This window comes from Convolutriloba macropyga, chromosome 5 (genome assembly GCF_964194025.1).
Source record: "Convolutriloba macropyga chromosome 5, txConMacr16.3, whole genome shotgun sequence".
NCBI lineage: Eukaryota > Metazoa > Xenacoelomorpha > Acoela > Convolutidae > Convolutriloba > Convolutriloba macropyga.
The window spans coordinates 26,994,302-27,006,154 of record NC_134472.1 but is presented as its reverse complement, the minus strand read 5'-3'; the positions used below and the strand labels follow the sequence as shown (position 1 = coordinate 27,006,154).

The window sequence follows — 11,853 nt, the reverse complement described above, 5'->3', positions numbered from 1 at the left end:
CACTAACAAAACTTTTATGAAAAATGCATATTGTTCAGCAAACAAAAATCAGTTACCACTTAATATCAAAAACCCCTTGACTATTCATACTACAGGAAAGTAGATGGGGCGTCTCAATGATGAGAACTAGATACAAATTGACAAATATAACAACAAAAACTGAAAAGTTTAAGAAAACGTTTGAAAACAAATTATGTCATAAATTTTAAGGCTATTTGCTACAAATTTTTTGCATTAAATACCTCCATTTGTTCAACTCTCAGTTAGAGGCTTATGTGACCCCTGAATTCTGTACGACTACATAAAGAAAAAAACGGTCAAAAACTTCAATTTGAAAAGAAATTGAGAGAGAAAAGTGACGAAACCATTATAAAACGAACTATTCATTAACAACTTTTTCATTTTCAAATAGTTTTTTAACAACAATTGACTTCTTTTTTGTTACATTATGACTTCAAAAAACCAACAACTGTTAACAGATACAATAAAACCACAACATTTTTAGAAAACCCGTAGTATTAAAGCTATTAAGTTCAATAGCTTTCAACGGAAATCAGTAAATATTAAGTTATATTAAATTATGCTTCGATGAGAAGGCAGATTTTTATGTCATTCTTAAATAATCAATATGTCATCAAAATAAGTCGTATGACTACGAAAACGACAACAAATAGAGGAAATAACCAAAAAATAAGAAGAAAAGTGAGAGAAGACAGTGTCGAAAGCATTAGAACCATACGTTTTTCTCGGCAAAAGTTATCTGTGATCTAGTGAAAAATTTTTTGGTACCAATGGGAACTGGTATTAAAATAATAATAATATAAGATTTGGAATGGATCTAAAATTACGAAAAACATAACCAAAAATTAAAAAAAACTTTATCAAATGTCGTGGCATCCAAGTCATAAAGACGATAGTTAGAAGATCGATAAAACTGCTAATTTGAATAGTCTTAGTTGCAGTAGAATGTTAGGGTGTCCTGTCAAAAGGACTGATTTTTAGTTCAAGGAAACAAGTTAAAGATCGGTTAATGTTCAAAAAAAAATCTTTATTTTTCAAAAAATTGTTTTTAATTTCTTTACAGCCATTAGCTGTCCACTCAAATTACTACATATATTTGCTTACAGCTCTTTAGGAAGTCCATTGCACTTTTAACGAACAAGTCTATGTCATAGGACTACGAAGTTTTATTAATATTAATTATTTTATTAGTATTAATATTAATCTCAAAAAGAAAATCAAAATTTCAACAAAAATTACGAAAACTCAGAGTCGGAGCCATAAAAAAAAGCGATTCCTTAAAAAAAAACTATTTGTTCGTTTGGCATCATTTCACTGTAAATGAGGTTTGTCTTGAACACAACCTGGATTTGGGAAGTGACTAGTCTCTAAGTGACAAAAAAATCAAAAGAAAATATGAACTGGTTTTTAGAATATCAGCTCTCAAATAGAAATCAAATTTTTTTATAGTAATCTACCCCTTTTGGGTAAATTCCCTATGGGTAGAAAACTACCCTTTTTTGTGGCTTTTCGTCTGTTAGAAACAAAAGATTGTTTCTTTTGCAGCAGAGAATATAATTTTGAATGGATGTTTTCATAGAAAAAGTCTTAAATTGAACAAAAAGATGAACAAAATCATGCCAAAAATCACATGTTCACACAAAATTTAAACCCCGATAACTCTTCGAAAAACATGAAATTCAAAAAAATTTTTTTAATTGCCAATTCTACGCTGGACGAGCTTTTTAATGATACCACTCACATATATCTTCGATGAATATATCGATCGGCCAAAAATGTCTGAACAAAAAAACCCGTTTGAGTATATATTTCCTCTCCCCCCCCCACAAGTGGGGTCGGAACAATGAATGAATGAATCAATGAATGAATGAATGGAAACGGGAAACTTTTCTAAGATATGCGCGTATTTGGCAAAAGATACGTTGGTGTATTGAAGGTCGTTCATAATCAACTAATGACCAAAAATTATTTAAAAAAACTTGTATTGTTAAGATCATAGAAAGAAAGCGTGAATTAAAACAATTGCAGTATAAATGTATATGCTGATCATCAGACAAGATAAGGGTGTATCTGTACGACTTGAAAAGATTGGCGGCTGAGTTCAATTTCTGAAAAGATCAACCTGTATTTTCCAGACGATACAAGATTAGCTTGTGTATGCTGGATCTTAAAAAATAAGCATTCACTTGAATGGCTATTCCAGTGTTTATATGCAAGATCTCACAAGGTAAATTCAATCTTGAACACGTTATAAATTAGCCAGTACTTGTAGAACTATTAATTTTAGCGTGCAGATGGACAATCTTATAGAATGAGTATGTTTATGCAAGATCTTATGAAATCAGGAGCGTGTATAAGATTTATGTATAAAGATCAACTCGTTAAAGCAAAATCTTAAAAAATCATCACAAACTTTTTCAAACTCGTCAAACTGGAGGAATTTGAAAAAAGAAATCATTGTATAAGCGATTTTTCAAGCTGAACATAGATATGCAAGCTTTTGCGGGATCAGTGAGTTATAAAGATAGGACCTAATATTATCAACTTGCATTTTCAAGATTATACAAAATCAGCTTTCATTTCCAATATTTTAACAGGCCGCTCAAAATAAACGTTTATATACAATGTCTTAAGGATTAGCTAGTAAACACAAGACATTAGTAGATCAATCTGCATTTTTAGAATGCTAAGAGATCAGTCAAAATATATTTACGTTTTACTCTATAAGAGTGTGTACGGAGTATCTTACAAAGTTGGTGTTTTATGCAGTATCTAACGTGACCAGCTACTAATTTCTAGATCTCATAGTACCAGTGGGTGAATAGGCGAAATCTTACAAAATAAGTGCGTCTATACGCGATCAGAGATATTGCAGGAACAGGGTGATATTATGTGAGGTGTTCTGTGACCTGTCAATGTATGGAGAATCTTATGGGATAAGAACGCTTATGGAAGATCGTATAAGCGTGTTGGAAAGCAAAGATATATTTCAATATTGCAACTAGATGTTCCAAGATAGCCAAGTAAATTCTACTGGGTATAATTGACAGTGTTTGAAAATATTAATCCTTGTTAGTGAATGACATTAATATTGCCAGTCGTGATGTACCTCCTTCTGTTTAGTTGATCAGGAAACTCTGGAAAACTACGGGTATAACGCATCCAGCTGTGGAAATGTGACAAATGACAGAGTTATTGACAGATCGTGGAATGCCAAATGTTTTCCAAGGTAAAGATACTTGATAGCTACCCAGGCTGCGGGGTGCGCTTGAAATTGTCCTGATCATCGAGCGGACACCTGACCATTTTGCGCTCAAGTTACATGTAATTTCGAGCGCACGAAAGCACTTGAGTCTGATCAGAGACGGATTCGAACGCACTTCGAGCGCACAGAAACTGTTGAATCTGACCAGAGGAATTTTCGGTCTAGGACGGTCAGATCAGGACAATTTCCAGCGCACACATCAGCCTGGATAAAGACAATTAAATGAATCGCTACATGCATAGTTATTTAGTGGGTGGGCAATAATTTTGAACTTACTTTGACCTCTCACCTGACGTATGAAATGTCTTCAGGGCGATAACTAGTCGAGTTGATAAGCTCTTCTATCGCCCTGGCAATGGTTTGTTTCATTCAATATTATGTATGCTACTTCATCTTGCTGAAATATATTTTCATTTCATTTCATGGGAGAGATCTCCCAGGTCGAGGCACCCAGATCGAAGTGACCTCTGATCAGACCATCTTCAAGCGCATCGTGCGCTGGATTTACATAGTCTGGAAAAAAAGTACCACAGGCTCAGCTCGTTTTCATTAAGATGCCGTAATTGGACTGCATTGGCACTTTGTGTTTCGAAAATACAAGAAGTTTGGTGTATAGAAATTTATTGGATGTAAATTTTGTAAATACAAATTTGATGCTAAAAAGTTATTGAGTTTCTTCAACAGTGAAGCAAAAATCGGAACTAGAAATTTAGGGTGTACAAAATAGTGGAAGAATGCCGGAACAAAAAAGAGCGGTTGTTTGTAGAAGCACCTAATTGAAAGCTGTCTGTGTGAGGATGAGCTCTTACTTAACCATAGCTTCAAGTTGACCATAGCCTGACCCATGTTGGCTGCAATAATGGTACCACGTGAAAGTCTCAGACGCAAAAAAAAGTGGCTCTAGTCACCAAAAAAGAGCAATTCTGCTCATAAAAAGATCAGTCTGAAATGTGGGGAATAATAAGAAAAAGGTCAGTTGAAAACAGGCTACTGTAGGCCTAATGCTGTTCCGCTGCGGTTACGCAGAAACCACAATTATTATTTTTATTATTAGAGTGAGCTAGAGGAGAATTTGTTAAGCAAGTTTTTTATCACGTTCTTTTCTGAAATTTCTTGCTTAAATTCGAGCGTTTTTGGATATTTGGGCACTATGGAGTCTTTTGGAACTGTTATATATTGCCATTTTGTGATTAGAGCGTTTTCTAGCTGTTCTTGTGTTTCCCCTCAATTTTTAGAGTCAAAGAAAGTTTCGTTGTTCGCGATTTGTGTTCCCATTTTTGAATTCAACCTCGATTTTTGTTTTATTCTTGGGTTAAAATTGATTAGAATATTTTAGTTAAATCTAATCAAATACAGCCAATGTATGACGTCCGCGTTCTGCCCTATTTCTTGTTCCTAATTCGATTTCTCTGGATACTGTTATTATTTCAGTTTTATCTGTTTTAGAACTTGTCTCTGCGTCTGCTCTTCGTACGGAACAATTTCAATGAATATATATATAGCTACGAAAGTAATCTTTTTGATAGACTCCAGAGTTTGACTGATTTTCTGTATAAATTATGTAAGAATGTTTTATCTATCATTAACATGATAGTTTGTTAAGCCGAAAATACTAAGAAGTTCATTGACGGAGGTCACTTGGAGGGTCAGATCATAGGATAGAAAAAAATCTTTTGATATTTGGCATTTTGTCAATAGATTTGGCTACTACTGTTTGTTAGTTTTATCATAGAGTTAGTTATATAATTATATTTCGTTATAGGTTTGGTGATAGGTTTTTCGTTATTTTTAGGTTGAATTTGGTTAAAGGTTTTTAAAATAGATTCTTTGTTCATATTCTACTGTTTACATAAACAGACAATAACAATATCTGTTTTTCCAATTTTTCTGCCAGCACAGTTGCTAAAGGTTCCAATGTTTGGTCATCTTGATTATTTTTTGTTCTTATTTTATTTTATGAGTGAGATTCTCTAGAATTTTTTTTTTTAATGGCTTTTATACGGATGGTTTTTGTTTTTGCAATTAAAAATAATGCTGGTTGTAAATAATCGACATATCTAATTGACCATGCAAACCATGACATATCTAATTGATCATGCAAAACTGTCTCAAAACAGTTTTGATTTTTACTGGGTCGTTTTGTTCACACTGAAGATGCAATATGAACTGTTAAATCATTTTGAAAAAACATAAACTACGTTCAAATTCACTCGACAAAGACTTTCGACCACAAATAATCTAAAATGAAAACAATTTTCAACTTAGTGAATCCATAACCGAGCGCTTAATTATTAAGGATAAAAAATATAAGCCACGAGTTACTTTTTTATGTCAACACATTTTTGGCTCTTGTTTGCGTTTTTCAGATGGTGATATGCCGAATTGAACCACCGAGACCAGAATTTGAGAAATTGATAGAGTACAATAACTATCTTGAACACAAGAAATGCAATAGCCCTGTTTATTATCAATTAACTGCTGAAGCCTGTAAAAAAAATTGAAGAGCTTGTGAACCTTTTAGAAAATGTAACCAATATATCTAAAGTGTACTAATGGGGCAGAAATTAAAAAAAATGACAATGCAAATAAACCCTTTTAGTTTGTTTGCCAAGTTTCTGAGGTAAAATACATGAACCCCTAAGAGCAGAAGCGTAGAATATTTTGTTCAGAGGAGTTTTTACAGCTAATATTAGGTCGAATATTGAAAGTTGGTATCAATTTTCTTGAATCTTTTAGGTTAAAATCAAAAATCCTGTTGAAATAGTTGGCCGGAAAGTGCTTATGAGTGTTTCATATTGCTCGTTGTTTTCTGGTGAACATAATTTTCGACTAACTAAGGAATGAGCTTTAAGTGATAGCAGTTACAGCAGTTCCACTATAAGCATGTTTATATTTCAACAAAAAACGTAAAGAATGCGCTTTTCTGAATCCAAGTTTGGCTTCAAATTGTTTTAAGATGGGAGCGCAAAACACTGATACATTTATGTCATCTCTTTTCCAGAAAAAGAACAAATTTTATTGGTATTCACCTGTTATAGTTTTAAAGTGCATTTTTAGAGTTCGGAGAATTAATTTCCCAAATTTAAAAAAGACTTTAAGGTTTCATTACTCAGGAAAAGATATCGATCTAACTTTTGATAACGAATTATAAGCACCAATAATGGATGCGAAAGTTTAGAACATTATGTGGGTCGTGTCAGGACAAATCAGTCCCAAACAAAGCAGTCCAAATTGCAAAAAATTCCCGGACAGAAACAGTCCTATACAAATTAGTCAGACAAAAGCCGACAAATTAGTCCCAAATAAATACCAAAACAGATGTAAATATAATCTACAATAAATTAACATATATAATCCATGAGTTAAGTTTCTGAATACATTGTTTTTAATTGATATGAATTAGGGTTAAACAAAAACTTGTTTCAGAATACAATTATTTGGCAAAAATTATGTTGTAATTAGCTTAATAATTGTTCAATGAATTACAATCATATGAATAACTTAAAGCTTTTCTTTGTTAATTGGTGTGAACATTTTTTATCTGTATATTTAGTAGGAGTATTTTTTCCGGGACTGTTTTATCTGCTTTCTTGGGACTACTTTGTATGGGAATGTTTTGTCTGGGATTTTTTGCCTGTTCACTTATGTGGGCACGCATGTCACCCAGCTTCTTTTCGCAGTCTCCCAATGAATTATAACTTTTTTCTTTTACGCTTTTTATGACAACTATGTAATATTAGGAGGGAACGTAAGGACTTCGAGATTTTATGTAGAAAAACGATGCTTAATTTTTGCAGATTGATTTTTTGGACTAAATATAAGACCAACAAGAAAGTGTTCTCTGACCTTTGTAAGCCATGAACCTTAATTTATTGTCAGTAATCTTGTCCTATGTTTGATATTCCAGTTTTTCGCTTCTGGAGCGCATAATTTTTTTACAGAATTTATTCTGAAGCTCACTGATTGAAACAAAAAAAACATAAAAAAATTGATTTGTTAAAAAAATAATTGCGAAGTACAGTTTTTATATTAACGGTAGCACATTTTTGCTGTTTTGTCTCTACCTAGATCGTGATTTTCTCGATCTTCTTATGAACTTAAAACTAATTAGTTGCAAACTAATTTCTAGCAGCTTACAATTGATATTTTCTGAGAGTTCAATGAGCCCAATAGATGATGTGTAAAACTTAGTCTTCTAAGTTTTCTAATTTTGATTGACCTGAGACACGCTCCTTTCATGATTATCGGAACCATTTGACCTTTTATATGATATATATATATATATATATATATATATATATATATATATATATATATATATAATCATTTATGACCTTTTATGATTACCCAGAATCCTTTTTGACCTTGTATGATAACTCAGAATTATTTATGACTTTAAATGAAATCAGAGAAGTTAGTATGACAGACAACCCGTGCTGATGTGAGTTGTGAAATTGTGATTGTATTACAGGCAAGTGGAATGTGATGGTGCATCATCAGTAAGTAACACCTTCGAGTGCCCACACGGCTACACTTTTATTGCCGACAATGACACCGCCTGCTACTCAACATACAGTTCAGCGACTGTGAGCGCGTGTGGGGTCACAGTAGAATGCGGTCTTGACGGGATAGGGGTGTGGGTAAGCTACGACGCTGTCTTCCAACAAACAGCAGCGCCACTTCAGTTTGGCGAGAATGGACTTGCCGAGTGCATGTTCAATGAGAGAGTTTTTGGAGACACTTCTTATCACGGTTTTTTCAGTTTCAGCGGCAAGTAAGTCTTGTACAGATTAGAATTAGAGTTTGAATTCAGATGGTACCATAATAGTACAATATGATATATTTGAAAGACAATAATTTTATTTAACTGTTTATTAACCTCGTGGTTATTTTTGATAATTAAATTAGTTTACTGAATCGCTCAACAGCCGTTCAACTCGCAAAACGGTTCAATTAATTACCATATCAATATAAAAGAATAAAGGAATATATTTGCAATACCATCTTGGACTGCATATGAGTTCAACCATTCTTATCCAAGTGCCCCAATAGATGCTAATTCCGCATATACTTAAATTCAAACATTTTTCGACTCTCAAAAAAGAACGTTGGACAAAATAAAGAAATCAGCAGCTAGATCACGCTTGTTACACAATGTGAGCAGGTTCTGAAAAAAAAATATGAAAGAACAACGTTTACAAGCGCTGAAGAATTTGAAAAATAGCCGCAGTTTTCTTACGGTGCGGTGAAAAGGGTGAACTTATGTCAGATCGACATTTGAAAACGTCTAATAACGAAAGGTCAGCGAATAAAATGGCGATGTTATGTAAGATTTTATGTAAGATCTTACATGAAATTAACGCATTTGCCTCTAATTTGAAGCATTTTAACGTTTTTAAAGCTTGAACATCGGCACGGTTATGATGCTGCAAATTAACATAACTATGTTTAACTCTGCCTTTAGGCACAATTTTTAATGTCGCTAAAAGTTATTAGTTTTGTTCCGACCATACCTAAAAGGGGAGTTTCGTACGCAGAGCTATCTTTGTTCAGCTAATTTTAGCTGACAGATAAAATTTATTACACAGATAAGTTTTGTGTGGTTTCAATAGAAAGTCCGCATGGCTTACAGTATTTTAATTGGATTTTCCCTTCGGAGCTATAGTTTTTGTATGCAGTGGGTGATTAAGGAATGGTTTTCTTCTTTACTACACTTCTTGAAATGAGTTAGGACCTTTACACGATCCTAAATTGTTTGTTCAGCCAATTTAGATGGATCAAAATCTTTTGTGGAGCAATAAAAAATTGTGCCATTAAAAATGCTTGGAAGAAACTGAACCAATCGCTCAACAGACATCTGCAAGTTTCTAATTTCTTGAAAAAGAATTGTCGTAAAAAAATTTCAAGCTTTCTATTTTTCCCGACCTTTATTTTTCCAGGACACTTAGGTTGACTTTTATATTACTGTTTTCGGAAAACAGTTCTCTCTTCTATCAATAATGATTTTGCAAATGATTGAATTCTGAGCCAGAAATAAGCCAAAAGCCAAAAACGGTCCATTTTTGCCTACAAATGACATCAGAAAGGATAGCTAGTTTTTGTGACAACCAATTAACTTACATTAAGGTAGCCCAATTTCCTGCAATTTCTCAGAACGAAGGTTTTTCGTTTTAAAAAAAGATTTTTTTCCCGTTAAATCAAAGGTAATGATGGCCGCTATTGCACTTCTTGGAGAAGACATACCAAAGTAGACGTTGAATCCAGAGACCTTATATAGAGTTTCATAGAGGCAAAAGACCATTTCCGAGCGTAGGTGGGAACGATGTAGGATTAATGAATTATGGAGAAAAAAATTTTTGAGAAAAAAATGCAATAATTTGTATGTTTATAAAGTCTTTACTCTTGACTGTTTGTGTCAAGCAACTTAAAAACTAATGCTATTGATTAAAAAAGCTTGTACAGCGTGATTTTGTACGTTGCTTCCAGGGCCATGTCATTTTTGAAAAATTATGTAATTCAAGAAGTAACTAGCGCTGAAAATTTAAAAAATTCACCGCATTTTATTTTTAAAATTTTGCGGTGAATGAGTTGAATTTTGCGTTTCGAAGCGTAGATCTTACTTCATTTTGCATTTCTAAGCGTAGATTTTACACAACTTTGTGTTTCTATACATAGTCTTTGCATAATTTTGCCTTGAATTTACCGTTGATCATATATAAACTCATTGCTTTGACCTTTGTTTGTCAGACTCGAACTACTGACTTCCTGTATCAGTGTCGCCTCATTCACTCTTCAATTCAAGTTTACGAAAGATCAACACTAAATTCAGCACAAATTTAGATAAGATCAACGCTATATTCAAAACAAAATTACGTAAAATCTACGCATGGAAAGGCAAAGTTATGTAAGATCAACATTAGATTCCACACAAAACATGTACGATCAACACTAGATTCCGCACAAAACATGTACGATCAACGCTAATTGTATAAGATCTACGTTTATAAACGCAAAATGTTGTAATATATACGCTTAGAAGCACAAAATTGTTTAAGATCAACGCTAAATTCAACACAAAATCTTGTAAGATCTGTGATTAAGAGAGCAAAACTTTGAACTTTGAACGACTCTAAATTCACAAAAATTGTGCGAGAACTACGTTTAGAAAGAAAAAAAATATGTATGATCTACGCTAAGTTCAACGCAGTTTTTCCAGCACAATATTATGTACGATATACGCTTAGAAACGGCAATGCTTTTTTCAATGCCTCAAGCGTATATCTTACATAAATTCTACGCACTCACCTCCAGTCTTACATACTTTTGCGTTTTTAGCGTTAACACATCGGCCCGTGCTCTCCTTTAATTGTTTTTTGCTTACAATGACAAAGTGAATAATCGGCAAAAGCGGACCTTTTTACTTAAACTTCTCTCCTCTTGTCGAAGTAAAGACATTTTGTAATCATTCGTATTTTTTATCTTGTCTGGTTTCGCATTTTTGACAGAATTTTGTAAAAGCATTTGGCCGACTTCTTATTTTGGCCTAAGTTTTGCAAAAAACTAAAAAGAGTTTCTGCGATTTTGGATTTGTATATTGTATTTGTGGGAACTTTATTTCGAAAAACTATAAAACTGCATTTTTCGTCAAATTTCATCAATTTTTTGTTGTAAAAGCAACTAAAACATCTTATCTTGTTCATGTTTCTGGAATCAAAAAGTATTTCCGGAATCAAAATTTTTATCCTTCAATGAAAAGAAGTTTGTGCCGAAGAGTTTTCACATTTTTGAATAAGCAGAAGTAAATAAAATGAAACAAAAAGCAGAACACCTGGTATAGTTTAATAATCTTATTTTCTTTAGTAAATTTAAATAGTATCAATATACCTACATACCAGATTGTAATGGAATTAAATTTTTATACTGTTTGTTTTGGTTTTGTGAGAGGATAGTTCGGGAGTTTTTTTTTATTTGAAACAACTTATCAGCAGTTTTCATTTTACAAATCTTTTCATAATTTGTTGGTAAAAAAACCCAATAAAGTGCGTTCGCACGTAATAATTTGAGCGCACTCATCCATCTTTTTGACATAATTGCCCACTAAATGATGAAGAGGTTGAAAACTTTTAAAAATTCATTCATTATTCGGAAATAATTGATTTATATATATATATATATATGTACGAAATTTGTTTGAATTCATAGCACTAAGCGAACTAAATAACGCTTCATTAGAAAGCCGATGACACCTGCCAATATCAAGACTAAAAACACAAATAACAAAATCAAACAAGAACAACGGTTAATTGCGTATTTCTATTATGTATATCTATTTAATAAAAACTTAAAAATCAAGTTCAAAAAAGCGCCAAATAAAACCTTAACTAAAAACACATTTAAACTTTATCGGAAAAGATGTTAAACCTGTCTATATTGAGAACAATTAGCAAGTAGACAAAAAAGGACAACGCTAAAAAAATCGTTTTCTTTTTTTGAAAGCAACTAATTTCAAAAACATGAAAACAAATGGCTATCAAAAAAAGATAAACGAATAAAATAGCTCCAATTAC

General features: G+C 32.7%; 1 protein-coding gene across 1 annotated transcript in view; it reads left to right on the top strand.

The window, feature by feature from the left end:
- LOC142339278 (uncharacterized) overlaps positions 1 to 11,853 on the top strand; it is a 36,825-nt gene that overhangs the window by 10,156 nt on the left and 14,816 nt on the right. The window contains exons 3-4 of the mRNA XM_075389184.1: positions 3,145 to 3,250; positions 7,758 to 8,060. Coding sequence (XP_075245299.1) covers positions 3,145 to 3,250; positions 7,758 to 8,060 — 409 coding nt within the window. The remainder of the gene's footprint in view (positions 1 to 3,144; positions 3,251 to 7,757; positions 8,061 to 11,853) is intronic.